The 16,101-nt window shown below is 47.8% G+C and overlaps 8 protein-coding genes across 8 annotated transcripts; 5 read left to right on the forward strand and 3 right to left on the reverse strand.

Annotated features, from left to right (window-relative positions):
* Nucleotides 1-3,365: 3,365 nt before the first annotated feature.
* N7509_000787 (glycoside hydrolase family 128 protein) lies at nt 3,366-4,160 on the forward strand (the record flags this gene model as incomplete). The annotated part of the gene is made up of 1 exon (XM_056625424.1): nt 3,366-4,160. The coding sequence occupies one exon, from the start codon at nt 3,366-3,368 to the stop codon at nt 4,158-4,160; it is 795 nt and encodes a 264-aa protein (XP_056494006.1).
* Nucleotides 4,161-4,834: 674 nt separating this feature from the next.
* N7509_000788 (ankyrin repeat domain-containing protein) lies at nt 4,835-5,842 on the forward strand (the record flags this gene model as incomplete). The annotated part of the gene is made up of 1 exon (XM_056625425.1): nt 4,835-5,842. One exon carries the CDS (start codon nt 4,835-4,837, stop codon nt 5,840-5,842), a length of 1,008 nt encoding a protein of 335 aa, XP_056494007.1.
* Nucleotides 5,843-6,540: 698 nt separating this feature from the next.
* N7509_000789 (uncharacterized protein) lies at nt 6,541-6,912 on the reverse strand (the record flags this gene model as incomplete). The annotated part of the gene is made up of 1 exon (XM_056625426.1): nt 6,541-6,912. The coding sequence occupies one exon, from the start codon at nt 6,910-6,912 to the stop codon at nt 6,541-6,543; it is 372 nt and encodes a 123-aa protein (XP_056494008.1).
* Nucleotides 6,913-7,034: 122 nt separating this feature from the next.
* N7509_000790 (uncharacterized protein) lies at nt 7,035-7,595 on the reverse strand (the record flags this gene model as incomplete). The annotated part of the gene is made up of 1 exon (XM_056625427.1): nt 7,035-7,595. The coding sequence occupies one exon, from the start codon at nt 7,593-7,595 to the stop codon at nt 7,035-7,037; it is 561 nt and encodes a 186-aa protein (XP_056494009.1).
* A 2,076-nt stretch (nt 7,596-9,671) lies between these two features.
* On the reverse strand, nt 9,672-10,862 carry N7509_000791 (putative proline racemase; the record flags this gene model as incomplete). The annotated part of the gene is made up of 1 exon (XM_056625428.1): nt 9,672-10,862. The coding sequence occupies one exon, from the start codon at nt 10,860-10,862 to the stop codon at nt 9,672-9,674; it is 1,191 nt and encodes a 396-aa protein (XP_056494010.1).
* Nucleotides 10,863-11,776: 914 nt separating this feature from the next.
* N7509_000792 (GNAT family N-acetyltransferase) lies at nt 11,777-12,313 on the forward strand (the record flags this gene model as incomplete). The annotated part of the gene is made up of 1 exon (XM_056625429.1): nt 11,777-12,313. One exon carries the CDS (start codon nt 11,777-11,779, stop codon nt 12,311-12,313), a length of 537 nt encoding a protein of 178 aa, XP_056494011.1.
* Nucleotides 12,314-13,024: 711 nt separating this feature from the next.
* On the forward strand, nt 13,025-14,315 carry N7509_000793 (aromatic ring-hydroxylating oxygenase subunit alpha; the record flags this gene model as incomplete). The annotated part of the gene is made up of 2 exons (XM_056625430.1): nt 13,025-13,851; nt 13,901-14,315. The coding sequence occupies 2 exons, from the start codon at nt 13,025-13,027 to the stop codon at nt 14,313-14,315; spliced, it is 1,242 nt and encodes a 413-aa protein (XP_056494012.1).
* A 1,370-nt stretch (nt 14,316-15,685) lies between these two features.
* On the forward strand, nt 15,686-16,055 carry N7509_000794 (uncharacterized protein; the record flags this gene model as incomplete). The annotated part of the gene is made up of 2 exons (XM_056625431.1): nt 15,686-15,809; nt 15,952-16,055. The coding sequence occupies 2 exons, from the start codon at nt 15,686-15,688 to the stop codon at nt 16,053-16,055; spliced, it is 228 nt and encodes a 75-aa protein (XP_056494013.1).
* Nucleotides 16,056-16,101: the final 46 nt, after the last annotated feature.

Consider the following 16,101-nt stretch of genomic DNA (forward strand, 5'->3'; position numbering starts at 1 on the left):
AATGTGGGGGATCTTGCTTTACGCACAAGTCTACCACATCACAGTCTCTGGCTGATTTCCGGTTCGCCGTCTTTTTGATAGGCTTCCATGCGATTTTTCACAATCAGCATATACTTAGTAGTAGCCTCCTTTGAAAAGCATTAATTAATAGGATGTTACTTTAGAGAGACAGGAAGTGCAGATTTGCGATTACTAAATACAACCCAACGTGAGAAGTTCCCTGTTTTGATCTTTGGTTGTTCAATTTACGGGTTCCTATGATAAAAATCGGGGGCCGTATGGGCCAGCCCCTATGGGCTCAGGAACTTTCACTTTGCCTTACAGTCCTTACGAGTAGACCTGCGTAAGGGCCAAACTATGGGGCTTTCAATATTTCATGGTAATGCGATAACAAGAGCAGTTCAATTTGGTTCTCTATACGTTCAAGTAATTCTTGACATTTTTGGATTGTTTTAAATTGACCACAATATTGACGTCAGAAAGAGGAGAAAATGAATAGCGATATCTGTCAGAATCGAGCGACTCAGAGGTATATGGACTAGATGTTGAATAGATTTGCAAGAGCTGATCTACTAGCTGGATGCTGCCCGATCTGATCAGTTCGCATAGGCTAGTTGGATACCCGGTACGAGCGTTTATGCCCGCGGGCGTGTTACGGAGTACATGCATAAGAAACAGCATCATAGGACCAAAGTGTACATAAGTATGCAAGCTTCCGAGTCCCTTATATGATACATCAATTCGACCCGCCCAGCCTTCGAACACCCAGCAAACCCGCCAGGTTTAAAAGGGGGCTGGAAAATCCCCAAATCTGCATCCCCGCCCGATCTATCGATCAGCCTGAATTTTGAACACGGTCTAGATGCGAAAAGGGGCTTCTGCGATCCGGATACCCCGGAGCATCTCAAAAATAGAGTAGTTGAATGAGAACTGTACCATCAGCATGAAAAAAGGAGATCATCTCGGCGATACCCGAGGTCAGGTGGATGAAGCTTGAGACTAGACTGGAATAGCTGGGAGAGGTTCTAGGGCGGGCTGGACTATGAGAGCTGTTAAAATTAGAGCACGCTAAAGCACTAGTTAAGTGATCCTCCCGGCTGACCTGCCGGCTGGGGCCAAAATGGCGTTGGCGTAGTGCCTAAACGACGCGGAGGAAGAAAGTGTTTGCGACTAGTATGCTGTATGACGAGTCGACGGCATTTTGGGCGAAGGACTCGTATTCCGTAGCGTGGGTCTGCTTGATTTCAGCGACCAGGGGAGATCGGAGGAGATCAGGGGAGAATCTCATCGAATTATAGCCAGTTCCCACAGTCACCGGTTCCCCTCACGGTGAAAAGTCAACGAGAGGCCAAGAGGCGGCAAATTTGAATGATTACAGTGATTTCAGAGTTGGAGTTATTGGAGTCAAACCCAATATTCAACTGACAGCCCCGTTCCTGGACCCGACCATGGAAGTTTGACCAGTGGAAGACTTCTCGAGGCAATGTTCTCGGGCCACAACCATCACCGACCAGAGAAAGACGACCTATAAGAGAGGCAGGAAGTTCTCGCCCGCCCCAATGGGCATCCTAACCAGTTCCCTGACTAGCCACCGGCCAGCGACCGGTAGATGGGGGGGAAAAATCGAACTTGTTCGCCATTCTATCCCTCCCACCGGGTTACAAACGGAGTACATCCTCGTACGGATACACAACGGAGCCACACCGACGAAAAGACTTCATCTTGGCCTGACGTCGATGGGAGGCCAGACCTTCCCCACCTTCCGCCAAGTGGATGCCGAGTCGTGTGCGCCGGCGAGGCTTCGCGTGACTAGCGTCGTGCCCTAGGGCAATGAAAATGGGACTGATCGCCGGCCAGAGTGGTGTCTCAGAAACGATTCATTTGGCGTGCGCAGAAAGTACTGTGTACATTCTGATGGGTCCCAGTTTCCCATTGTGTGGTGACGGGGACTAGCCCTGAGGAGTCAAATGTGAAACAATGGCGTCGATCGGAGGAGAAGGCCGGAACAACTGTGACTGGGGGATGTCGTCATGCGGTGGCGCCTCCTGCAGGAGTTGTCCATTTCTGTAGGGCACTTGTGATTGATCAAATAATTGCTGATTCATTAACCAGGTTGAGCCTGTACCTTTGTTCCTGAATCAATATGGGGGTTGGAGTGCCTTTGGTTATAATTGAACATATTCGCCAAGAAACCAACTAGGGGAAATTACGACCAGATAAAATCAATATTTTGGTCTAGATCTGATGCAATGTCAATGGAGAACCCCTCAATGCGATCCAAAGAATTGCATGTTAGGGTTAGCTCATTTCAGCCAATCACAGCCAATGCCCTGAACGGAACCAAAGGAACTACCTCCCAGCGCCACCGGACCACCAATCACGTATGTTGTACACGCAAGCAGTTCCGTGGTACTCGAATCCACCTCACACCGAAGTTGAATAAATATTATTCATGTTTAATATTAAATACCCATATTCACATGGTCTGTGCCTGAAATGGCCGAGGGGAGTGAATATCGTATGTGCTCCCCTGCCTAACCGCCAACCCCCTAGATGCTGCTATTTAGGGATATTGCGGTAATTACTAATAACTGCCCTAAGTGACCAGGTGAATGAAAGGAATATGGACAGACTGAACTCATAATTACCAAAATATGATGTCGAATATTCCAGCAAAACTCTCTCTGCTGGTCCCTATCCCCGCCAACGGTCTAGACATCCAAAGTGGAGGAGTTTAGATATCTCGTGGAGTACGTCCAAATGATCCACCTTCAGCAAAAAATGTATCAAGTGAAGCGCCCCTCCGGTGCCTGAACCAATAGGTGTACACTGTCAGGCTGTCAGGCCTCGTCTTGCCTCCCCTGGTTTCTCCCCGACTTGCGTACCACGGTAATTCCTACATTCGACGATGCTGGTTGGGCCTAGCGGATCATTGAAGGAAAGAAAAATAAAACAATTAATACCCCCATTCACCTACAATTCCCATGTGGCGCCCAATAATGATTTCGTCCCTGATCCACCACCAGGGACAATGAGGATGAGGAACGGTCTGGTTCCAGTCGGGTGGTTTGGCTGGTAGGTTTGACGCACAACGAGCAGGGGCATCTGCGGTGCATTTATTTAATAGCGCCGTTTCCCCCGATGTCAGTCTCTCCTTCTCTCCTTCAGTTTACTCATCCATCCATTCCTTCGGTCTTCGGTCCTTTTTGCTTTCCTAGTTCCTGTGCCGTGCACGGTCTAGTCCTTCATTTACCAACTTCATTCATTTCGAGAACAGGCTTCTTTAGATCTTCTGATCATTCCAATCTTTCGATCCCTCATTCATTTTTCGGATCAATCCAACTACCAACAACAAATCAGTCAAAATGGTTTCTTTCACCAAGCTGTTCACTGCCGGCCTGATGGCCACCTCTGCCCTGGCTGCCCCCGTACAGAACCAGAAGCGCAGCACCAGCAAGCGTGGTGCCGCTTACAATGACATCTCCACTGTCTCCGCTATGACCAGCAGTGGAAACGTCGCCTGGGCCTACAACTGGGGCATGGACATGTTCGGCAGCATGCCCACTGGCGTCGACTTCGTCCCTATGCTCTGGGGTGCCAAGGACTTCGGTGGCTGGGTCGCTGCCATCGAGACTGCTCTGTCCAGCGGAAGCGAGTACATCCTGGGTTTCAACGAGCCTGACACGGCTTCTCAGGCCGACATGTCTGCCTCCGACGCTGCCAGCTACTACCAGAACTACATCACTCCTTACTCCGGCCAGGCCAAGCTCATCACACCCGCCGTGACTTCCTCCACCACCGACGGCCAGGGTCTGAGCTGGATGAACTCTTTCCTGAGCGCGTGCTCTTCTTGCCAAATCACCGGTCTTGCTGTCCACTGGTACGGCAACAGCATTGATGAGTTTCAGACTTTCGTTCAGCAGGCTATCGACACTGCTAGCACCTACTCTCTTTCCGAGGTCTGGATCACTGAGTTCGCCCTCGCCGCTGATGTCAATGGTATCGCCGACGAGGCTACCACCAACAGCTTCGTCTCCGAGGCTATTGCCTACCTCGACGGTGAGGCTGCCGTCACTCGCTACTCTTACTTCATGTCTGCCGACAACTACCTTCTCTCCAACGGAGCTCTCAACTCTGTCGGTGAGACCTACTGCAACTAAGTGGATTCTTTGTAACGAAGATCGTATGAGGTGAGGTGGACGAAGTCTCGGCATCGGTCGAGTCACGGCGTTTAGATTTCGTGATGGACATATTCTGCAACAAAGATGGGTTTTCTTTTTCTCGGCGTCAAGGAATGAAACCGGGTATGCACGCATTCCGGCACTCTTCCAGCGTTTCGGCGCATTTACGGGTCTCATCTGGTTTTGTCATTTCTTTCTTTGTCCATATTAGATATCTGATGAGTCAATACGAGAATTCATTCTCTGAAGTTTCATGACCTTTAAGTTTCACTCCAAGATATCCGTAGCCGTTGAATGTGATCCGCGTCCATAGTTACTAGTTCAAGACCAACCACATCATGATAACATCACGCTGTACATTTTGATCTACCGCTTCCTGTGATTTCCTTACACTGTTTTCATATTAAAGATTGAATCGGCAATATAAAAGCATAATGCCTCATGAAATCCCGTAGTATCTTGGCAGTTCCGGCGATCCGACCTCTAAAACAACCTCAGAAAGTCTACCTCAGTTAGCGACCTGGAAAGCGGGGTATTAATCGCCTACCCTCATGACCGGTGGATTTCTCTTTTATTTTCCAGGGTCCAAACGGCAAGAATTCGATCGTACAACCAGTTCCAACACTGCTGTACAAATAAAACCTGTCGCGAAGATGTCTTTCCGTGAGCTACCCCACGAAATCATCTTTATGATAGCGACACACATCGAGAGCGAAAATGACATTTCATCACTGGTCCGGGCGTGTCGATCCTTTCATAATTTGCTCAACAACTATCTCTATGAACGAAATGTCAACCGCGGAGCTCCTGCCTTGCTCTGGTGCGCCATGCGCGGCCTCAAAACCAGTGTTGAGCGATTATTGAAAATACAAACCCGGGACAAAACAGAAAACTCCCTACAACAGCTTGACTCATTCAACTCTATTAGTTCACCACTACGTGCCGCTATCTATTATAAGCACGCTTCGATAGTCAAGCTCCTTCTTCAGCATGGGGCGGGTCAGACAAGTGGCCTCCCGATCTCGACCCCTCTCCATACCGCCGTGGAGTACAGCAGCGAAGAAGTTGTGCGAACCATCCTGGAACATGGATGTAATATCGACGTGACTGTTCCAAGGGCAGCAGAAACAGCTCTAGTCGTGGCCGTGAGAAAGCAAAAGCCAGGCATAGTGAAGCTGCTGATCAAGCATGGAGCGTGTCTGAATACAAAGCCGCATATTCCAGCCGAGGCGGTAGAATGGAAAAGACACATCTGGACGACCCCTCTACATACGGCCGTTGATGGGCAATATGAAAATCGTGAGATGGCTGAGCTACTTCTTTCAGAAGGGGCTGATGTGAATGTTCGATGCGGGGACGGGGGAACTTCTTTGCATCGCACAACACGCGACATGAATGTAGATGACTCTCGATGGCTTTTGGAGAATGGGGCAGACCCAAATATTATTGATAATGAGGAAAACTCCCCACTGCATTTTGCAATCAATCTTGGCCGTCACGGCGCGGAGCTTTTAGAGCTTTTTCTCGAGCATGGAGCCGATCCGAATTTGAGATGCAGGACGGCACCGACACACCCATTGGAATTATTAGACGGAATGGACGTTCTGGAAATTGAGGAGTTGCTCCGGGGCCACGGTGCTCATCTTCCTGACTCTACATAGCGACCATTTCAACTATATGGCCCTTGAAGCTATAGTCCAGTATCGATTTACAGACTCGGAGTAGTTGGTCTATAATTTAGTTCCACGGAGAAACTATGATTCCAGCAAGCGCAGTTCCTCCAATTCTCCGATACAAGAATTACAAAATAAACTAGCGACAGAGATTCGAGAAGCTAAATTACGGTTCGAATCTCCTTCAAAGGAACAGGCTTCAGAATCAATGACAAAGGGGGAAAAGCCCAATCTTACATGCTGGGCAAAGACAATTTTTCTCGCAATATTCTCTCGCTAATAGGTCTAAAACGAATTAAAGATCATTGGCATCGATCGCATTAACCCCCCCCATACTCAAAATACTTATTCCACTCAGGATCATCGATAAGCTCTTGTTAAGGCTCTTCTCATACGATATCGAAAACTCCGGTCCTTCATCGGAGTCCGGAGCGAGGCACGCGGGGGGGTAAATGATATTAACACCCTGCGTGATGCTATCTACAAGAGCGCGATACATAACAGGCCTTCCGAATCCAAAATCGGTTCCCGTGATATTAGCATTGCGATGATCTGTTTGCAGAATCGACATGGGCGGATACGAGGTTATTCGGATATTCAACGCAGTTTTGTCGCGTATATTTGCTATGGCATCGAGAGATCTGTCAAGGGTCTTCTTGGGCCGTACTATTGGCCATCTGCCGAAATTAAAATGCGAGTTTCCCCAGCGGCCATTCGGAAATCACCTCTGTCGCCGCAGGCGCAGTTACAGGAACTCTGTCTGAGAGTGCAGCAGACATTACATTTTGTTGAACCCGGGGGTGAAACTTGGGGCTGTGCATACGCCGTCGCATGTCAACTGCCTCAGACCAAAATAGAGGTGCTGAGAGATCTGGCTTGAAGAGGGGTGCCCGTAGTCGACTGACTGTTCGCCATAGGTAAGCGGAAAATGCGTCGTAAGTGGAAATTCGAGATCCGTCTGGCGGTGATGCAAGCCGTTTCAGCTCTGCTGCTTTGCTTTTTGGCAGATGAAAAAGGAGCATTTCCGCAGTGATGTGGTCCGGATGGCGCTCCGGCATTGGAGGCCCATCTATTCGAATTTCCTCCGGGGCCACGGGCTTAGTTAGGCGTGACACATCTAGGCATGAAGAGTCCCGAGGAGGGAAAGATGTCTGATTGGCGATTGCATAGCAATTCTCAGCTAGCTGATGCGTAAGACCTGCCCATCCATCACATCGTTTGCATAATGATGATGAGCCATGATGAAGACAAGTCCTCCACGGACGAAATTCACCTTGTACTCCGCTACTTCAGGGCTAAGATGAGGATGGGCCTCAGGCTTGTCACCATATGCAATGGGAGGTATACACCATTCATTGAAATTGGGTAGAGAAGTGCTGCAAAAGTTTTGCTGGGCAATATCGTGAAACGAGGGGTATGAATCACTGTCCTCGGGGGCGTCGAGCCACTGGACGATAAATCGCACCGTGCTTTCTTTTTTCTTCACGAAGGAGTGACCCCCGGACGGATCTTTCTCAATGGTCCCACAGAGGATTCGAGCTTGGCTCAGAGTTCGCTCAATGCCGGCCTCTAAAACATCGACCGCTTTTCTTTTGTCGCTGTCTTTTACTCGGAAGAAGATTGCAAAATTGCAATACGTGAGACCAGTCAGGTAGTCAAGGGTAGAAACCTTGAAGCGCTCCTCTTCAAGATCATTCTCCCATCTAAGGGGATAGAGATGAAGTGTTTCTTGTCTAGGCATTGTTGGGAATCCTGCAATGATAGAGAAAATGGGGGTTAGAGAGGGGAAGAATCTGAATTTGAGATAACGCATGTACTATTCTAATATCTCTTGTCGAGTGATGACGCCAAGGAAGTTCAGTTGCTCTGCTCTACCAATTGAAATAGGCAGTACGATATTTTGAAACGAAAGCGTTGAGAATAGACAGAAAAATATACAACTAGACTGCTAGCACCATGCACCCGATTACACTAGGCTACGGTGCATGCCATATAATTTTGTAGTATAAGGTTTCAGCCAATGCCGCAAAGTCTAAGTGACAAGTGCCATTTGGTACAATTTGACATTTACTATAAGTGCCCTGGGTCCAGTCGAGGACTTGCGATTCAAATCCAAACTCAAGTTTTTCCCCGAAATCACAGGCGCTAAATATATATCCTGAGTACCAGTAACAGAAACGGAGGGATAGCTTGATAGATACTCGTTACCGAACGCAAATTTGAAAAATTACCAACGGATTACAATCGCCCTTTTGAGGCAACCACTGCAATCATCGTCATCACATCTCATTCAAGTTGAAGTAGTGTTAGGTGCCCAGTGCCGAGACGGGACGCCTCACTCTGATTGAAACAAAACGATCGCATTTAGGGTCCGAGAAAATTGAACAACATGAACAAATAGCCAACTTGAGTGTTAGCAGGTGGCATAGGCGGTAAAAAAATTAGAAAATACAGTTGGGGTGGTCATGTTTCTTTGTCCAGGGACGATGCATGAATACTAAATCCAAATTATCTCCTATGTACACCGTACTTGAATCCTTTCAAGACCTGAAAGAGCCCTAAATGATGATTGGCTCGGTGAATAGTTGTCCCGATATCAACCACCAATTAGCGTACCACAACCGACGCTCGGGCTTCCAAGTCCCACAAAAAAATCCGCATCGATTCTCCAGTTTTATGAGTCAAAATGATCCCAAAACTACAACCAATCCCAGCATGTTAGCTCAGGGGAAGAGCGCCGGGCTCATAACCCGGAGGTACGTCACACCGAATCAATTACCTGATTTGAATTATCACTAACAGTAACTAGGACCCTGGATCGAAACCAGGACATGCTAGACATCTCCAATCGGGAATATCTCGGTTACCTTTTTTTCTTATGCATTTTTTTATAATATAAATGGGCCAACTCAATGAATATGCTGTTATTTATTTGTTCTCATAGCTCATCTGTCCTGGGTTAACCAGTATATGCTTTTTTTTTTTTTCCGTTGACTTGGAGGGGATTGATGAAATTCTCGGATATGATATCACATGACCGGATGTGTACCTCATGACTCGGAGGCATCACCATCACCATCACTAGGAATCAGTTGCCAACTTCATTAATAACAATATCTGGGGGCCTAGATTTGAAAAAGAATATTCTATCATTTGTTTTCGTTGATCTGGATGAGATTAAAAGTTGGAACGGATTGCTTCAATATCACGTGATAAACTGCGCGCCCGCAGCTTATTGTAGCCATCTCAAATAGTTCCTCCTTTTCTCTTTCTTTTTTCTAGCCTTATTGCTTTTGTCAAATACTTCACAGCTATTTCGACGGGGAGGAATTCCACTGAGCCAGCGTGTTGGGCCACTGGATCCGTTGGTATGATCTGAGAATGAATTTCCCAGGCCATCATCGAACATAAAATGTGGATTGTTTTGGAACAAGACTGAATCTGCGAGAGCTAGAATCACTTCCATCTCGTCCGACTTTATGCCACCAAATAGAAAAATAAACAACAATCCAATCTCAATTCAAGTATAAAAGGCCCAAGAAAATAAGACGGAGAGAAGGGAGACAGATCGAATAAGCTCTTTGTTCACACCAGAGACGGCCCACAGCTTGTTGAATTTTACATCCTACGACTCCGTCTATGAATGGGTCGGAACCATGGAATATATCGGCCTAGCCATACAGAGATACCGAGTCTCGCACAGCAGTTGAACGTTTTGAATGGGGGTAATATGGAATGAATTTTGGGTTTGGCAGGAATTATTTCTGGATTTAATATAATGGGCCGACATTTAGATTGAGAGACTGCCCAGGTGCCCTCACTGGGTACAATTCTGCAAAACAAACCCGCTCTCACTTATCAAGTCATTCTTCTCGATAACGAAGGAGAGGGCGCCTGTATAATAAGCACTTCCTTGAACATGTATCACCACACCATATCGTGTTTCGCTATTCTGGCCTTCTATGGGAATACCCTCTTCCACAATTGCTGCGGTGAAAGCTCCAGTGTTGAAATAATTTGATACAAGCGAGTTATACGCCCATGATTCACCCTTGACTCTCAATTTCTTTTCATGGGCCAATGCCATTCGTGCCGCGACACATGATCCCGTGGGAGATCGGTCAATTTGGTCACCGGCAAAGTAGCATAGGCCTGTCTCTGCCCCTGAAACACCGTCAGGCTTGAACCCAATCTCGTGATCGACTACCATAACTGAATATAAAAAGGATAGTCTCTCTTCCTCGGGATGCTGCAAGGCTTTGCGGACTTGCGGATCGGTTTCCAGATGGCGCTTCAGCTTTTTCACAGCGAACGTGACAGAGTCGAGATTGAAGTTACGCAAGCCAGTGGAGAATCCGAGCTCGTGTATATCGACCAATGCGTAAAATGCACCACCGTATGAGATATCGACTTCAATGGACGCTTTATCACCAAGCTCTGGCCACCTCACCTCGGCAGGGATAGGCACCTGTAAGTTCGTAGCAGCGCAGTACGCTGGCGTCGACAGAAATCTAACAGGGCGAGAGGGATCGGACTTTTGACCATCCTCAGTTGTAGGAACTGTAACGCGCACAAGACCGCATGGCGCATGAATGTTGACCTTGACCTCGCGAGCAGCAAGATCCGGCTTCAAATCATTTCGACGCGGAAAGACGGTGAGATCATGAGTGTCAACCAAAAACCGACCGAGGGCAATTGTGGCATGTCCACACATGGTGGAGAAACCGCTGTTGTGCGTGAACAAAGTTCCAATATGGGCCTCCCCTGAATGAACCAGTTCGGTTTCTGGAATGATGATCGCTCCGTACATGTCGGAGTGTCCGCGGGGCTCCAACATGAGTCGCTTTCGGATATTGTCATATTGACTCTTTGCTTGGTCACGCTGTTCGAGAAGAGTTCCCGTCAAACGAGGGAAGCCGGAGTAGATGATACGAGTTGACTCTCCAGTGGTGTGCATGTCAATGCACTTGATCGCCCCATTCTGTTCGAGTTGCTGAGCGACATCCATGGTGGCGAAGCTAAACGGCGATGGTAACCGGAGTGTCGAAGTGAATGATGGGTGGTGTGGAAGGTGGCTCGAAGTGATTGATTTATGGACAAGAAGCGTCGTGGATTTGTAATGACTTATGAACCTTGGAATCCCTTCCCCACGTTGAAAGTGGGCCACGTCGGAACGGATGATGCATCGCGGATGGGCCATCCGACGACGCCTGCGATATCACTCGGCGACTCGGACCACCTTAGCGATAAAAAACCCCCCTCAAGCGAAAATGTCTATTCAACTTCAAAGATTGCTATGCAAAATTTTGTGATTGCGTAGGTCGTCATTGTCGGCTTTTTATTTGCTTTCTAAAGATGTTGATTCTCTGAGACTCTGAGGTTTTGACTATCCTCCTCAAAATCTGCCCCGAAAAATGCAGTCGACAGTACTATGCGCTTAAAAGGGTATATCGAAGATTCATTCCTCTGGTAGAAAGATGCGCCGAGTGAAATTCATTGAATGTAACGCCCTGCATCAATTTATTGGTTTGGAATTTGAATGGACGATACTAGATAAATTGTGTAAAATCGCGCAAAAATATAACGACATTCCTACGATCAATGGCTTCAAGAAAACAGTAGTGCAATGGGAATTGATGGTTGCCCCGGTTTACAGATCAGGCTTAGCTGGAGATAGGGTGGCATTGTCATCCAAAGGGCGTCCTATTGGCCAACACGCCCTGCCATTACATGTCTCACAACTTCTGACAACCCCAAAGGCGTGAACACGACACTTGCTAAAAAGCAGAATTTAAATATCAACCGGTTTCCCCGAGTTCATTTGATGCATATCTAACCAGAAATTACATTGGTTCCCGAGGTCGCACCACTTTCAATCGTCGCGGGGAGAAACATCCACCCGCCCCTCAAATTTCATCGGCAATGGCCGACATCCCCGAGAGCCTCAATTTCCGCACTGCCAGCGCAGATGATGCATCCGCACTCCAACAACTGATCCAGGCCGCATTTCGTGCCGAAGATAGTAGGCAGGGATGGGTTGCCGATATGGCCATCAATTCGCGCTTTACAGTCGACATCGCCCACATCGCCAAGACAGTCACCGAGCCTGACAGCGACTTCCTGATAGCTTCCAACAAGGCCGGGGATACAGTGGCAACTATTGCCGTCTCAAGACGTGACACCGATCTCGCTCGTATCTTTATGCTGGCTGTAGACCAGCGGTGGCAACAGGCAGGGTTGGGCCGACAAGTTCTTGCGTACGCCGAAGAATATTGCCAGCGGACTTGGGGCGTCACAAGACTAGGTCTAGATGCTCTGTCTACGCGTCAGGAGCTCATTTCGTGGTACCTCCGACGTGGCTATTTGAAGACTGGAGAGACAAAGCCATTCCCCGCGATGCATACAGTGATCTCGATCTGCCGGAGGATCTTGTCTTTGTTCAATTTGAGAAATCGATAAGTCCATTGAATGCGTGAAAGGAGAAGATTTCCAATTCGGTGGCTTTGTTGGGCAGATATATGAGAATAGTATCGGGGTTGGTCCGATCACGCGGCGCGTACAACATGGAATTTGAGTTCAGTGGGTTTGGATTCCAAATCCGGGATGGATTTAGAGAACCATCGCACCGCGGCGGCTGTCGGTTGAGATGCCGGGGGTGTCGGGTTCAGGTTTTGTGTCACCAATGAAGAGATCACGGGTTATCCGATGTTCAGATCCAATGTTCAGAGATGCCAACTGGCAACATTCCCCAGAGTTGTAGTCTTGTGGAGTTGATTTATCGTCATAATGATTGCGGGGGTTGTATTCAGGTTTTGGGTGTGGAGCTTTGGAGTCCATAGATGAGCTAGTGGCCAACTCGCAACAACCGAATAGCTTGAATTATCATAAATGCTCGGTATCTAGTACCGTAGTGTTGGATTGGTGGGTCTTGTGCCTGATCTGGGTAATTGAACGCGCGAGATAGGGTTGTCCTGCCCAATCGGAAGCTCGCCTGGGCGGGTTTGCGCATGGCAACTCTAAATCGGGTTGCAGACCACATGAGCATTGTTTAGACCTCGATACTGCTGTTTGATCTATAAAGAAGTGATCGCATTCGCCACAAAATAACTCTACCAGACAATCAAGCAAATACAGTTTTAAGATATCCCTAATTCAGATCTCAAGATCGCTATGTCATCAATGCTTCACTATCTTGGCTTCGGCAAGGACGCACCTCCTACAAAGGAGCCTGTCGACGAAACACCAATTCGGGCTCTGCCAGCATCATGGTATACATCTCCCGAAATGTACGAGCTCGAACGCCGTGCCATATTCTCCCGGAGATGGATTTTCATCACACACAGCTCCCGACTGAAGAACACGGGCGACTGGCTCCGCTACGAGATGGCGGGTTATGACTTTATTCTTACTCGGGATCGTCAGGACAATATCAACGCCTTCCACAATGTCTGCAGACACCGCGCCTATCCGGTGATTGAAAAGGAGGGACAAGGAAATTCGAAAATCCTATCCTGCAGATATCACGGGTGGTCCTACGGACTCAATGGCAAACTCGCCAAGGCCACGGGGTTCAAGGAAGATTTGAAAAAGGAAGATAACGGGCTTTTCAAGATCCATGTCAAGGTCGATGTGAACGGATTTATCTGGATCAACATGGACGCGAAGGAGACACCGGAAGTTTCATGGGAAGAGCACTTTGCGAATGTCGACAAGCAGGAGCGTTATAAAGCATACAACTTTGACAACTACGATCTTGATCATAGTTATCAATTAGATGGCGAGTTCAACTGGAAGATCCTTGCCGACAACTTCAACGAATGCTACCATTGCCCGACAACACATGCCGATATTCCCGACATTCTGAACCTCGAATCATTCGACAGCGATCTCAAGGATGGCCATATTCAGCACCACTGTGAATCCACACCAGAGCAGAAGGCTGCCGGTCTATACACTGCTAGTACATACTACTTCCCCGCTACGGCAATGGTCGTTTCGTGAGTACCCCCAAACCTTCACATCAGAACATCATTCTAATGAGTCTAGCCCGCATTTCATCATGATCCAGAAATTCATGCCCAAGGGCCCGAAAGAATCCGCTATGGCGTACGAAGTTTACCGAAATCGGCATTCCTCCGAGGAAGACTTCAAGCGGATCAGCGACCTATATGAGCGCGTGATGAGGGAAGATAAGGTGCTTTGCCACAATGCGCAGAAGAATCTTGACCGTGGAGTTTTCGTCAACGGCCAACTGCACCCGAAATACGAGAAAGCGCCCATCTTCTTCCAAAGCACATGTCGGGATGTGGTTTCAGAGCACTTTGAACGTGAGAAGGCTGAGGGACACGAAATTTGGCCAGCCAGACAAAAGGTTCCCGGCAATTCGCAAGTGAGTGAGAAGGACGAGATGATGTGTGCGGGACTGGCATGTGGACCTCAGCAAGCGGTACTGGCCTGGTGAGAGGGATGATAAGTTGGAAGCTAGGAGTATGGCTTCAATGGATTCCTGTTTGTTTAGCGACATGTTATACATTATAGCTTATTAGAATGAGATTGAATTTATCTAATGATTATTGGAAGTGTTCTGCCCAGGCAGTGAATATTACGCACAACTGAAATACCGCAGAGCATTATTCTATTTCAGTAGGTGAGCAATGACCCGGAAAATCCATTGGTGCCCTTTTTTTTGGCTCCAGTAAATGCCAGCCAGAGCAGCAAAATATCTTTGTTTTCGAATTTTATTGGTTCCTGCAAGCCTTGGGAGAGCAGCCTGGCCATTGAGCTCTGCGGATGATTGCCATTTGAGCATTCATGAAGTAACCATTTGGATTAGGCGATGGTGCCGAGGGAACCTAGACAGTCCATTAATCCATAGCTGTATCTTTTCTGCGCACTGGGTGGAGAATCAGGCGCTCATAGTTCCGAAATGATCGTTCGATATGTTGTACATTGTCTTGGGTCGTTGATTGTAAAGATGCCGGCTTTCCGTCAGAGATGTAAAACTTGAACAAGAGTATTACAAAGAACAAGATTGAGAATATAGAGTTCTGCCTATTGAAATGAAGATTAATTGTGTTCAGAGCCACATCACTCCATAGCGGCCATTGTTGAGGCGAGTGCCTCAGGCTTCCCAGGTCTACCTACATCAGTCTCCCTCCTTTGCCTTCCTCATCTACATCTTTCATCATCTTCGTCCTCCATAACGTAGGCCTCAACCACAATCAACCAAGTGCAGCCTTGGAGTGTCCCAAAATGACCAAGGCTTTGCGATACCCCCATTGAAGCGATTCTACCCATAGAAATTGCTTGATCCGAACAGTTCAGGGAGCCGGATATATGGCTGGGTAGGATGCGGAGTAGGATACTAGATGGTATAATGTTTGTACCTCTAATACTACTAGTAATGCTTGGTATCTACCACACAGCTGACATGCTAGCACCAACTAAGTACTTCCTGGCCCGGACAATGGGCACTCTCCAGCTGCAATATAGAAACTTACGGCATGCACTAGTCCGAGTCTGCTTCCAAATTTACATAGGCATGCAGGCAAGAACAAGAGTATTTTGGGGATGCTGACAGCCTGGTGGAAACACTGTGTCTATTGCCTCTATAGAGGATATACTATATAGCTAGCTGCTGAGTGTAAAGGCCTCACGCCAGGCAACAGGTCCTAGCCAGTCTATGCCCACCTTCCATGACAGCTCTCGAGACCCTCACTCATCCCATCACCATCTATCTCTCACCCTCACTCTCTTTTCTCAGACCGATCGCTTTCTTCGCTCAGATCATCCGCTTCTTTCTATCAGAAAGTGACCTCAAATTCGAACAACATGCCAAAGAAACGCGATTACTGGGACACACCGAATCCGCGAGATCTCCCAGCTCCACCGGCTGGTTCAGAGAAGCAGCGATACTACAATGAGGGTGATCTTGTCTGGTATTGTCGTGTGGGACGTAGGTTAAATTGATATCCTGAGTCTAAAATGGGGCTTTTACTGATCAATCACAGAAACACAATGGCGCGAAGGAACGATTGATCCGAACACAAGAAGCACATTATTGCAAGCAGTATGGAGCACCCCCTCCTAAAAAAAAGCAAACCCTGGTGTGATGTCTAATTTAGAGAAGGTCAGAGACGACGAAACCAGTGAGGTTCACGAGGTCCCCGTCGAGCGAATTCGCCTTCGCCTCCCATACTGATTCACCTGCGATTATGGTTCGCCTTCGATTCTGGTTCGCTTTCCGT

This window comes from Penicillium cosmopolitanum (assembly GCF_028827165.1).
Source record: "Penicillium cosmopolitanum strain IBT 29677 chromosome Unknown utg000003l:1.0-3747932.0:1.0-3751027.0, whole genome shotgun sequence".
NCBI lineage: Eukaryota > Fungi > Ascomycota > Eurotiomycetes > Eurotiales > Aspergillaceae > Penicillium > Penicillium cosmopolitanum.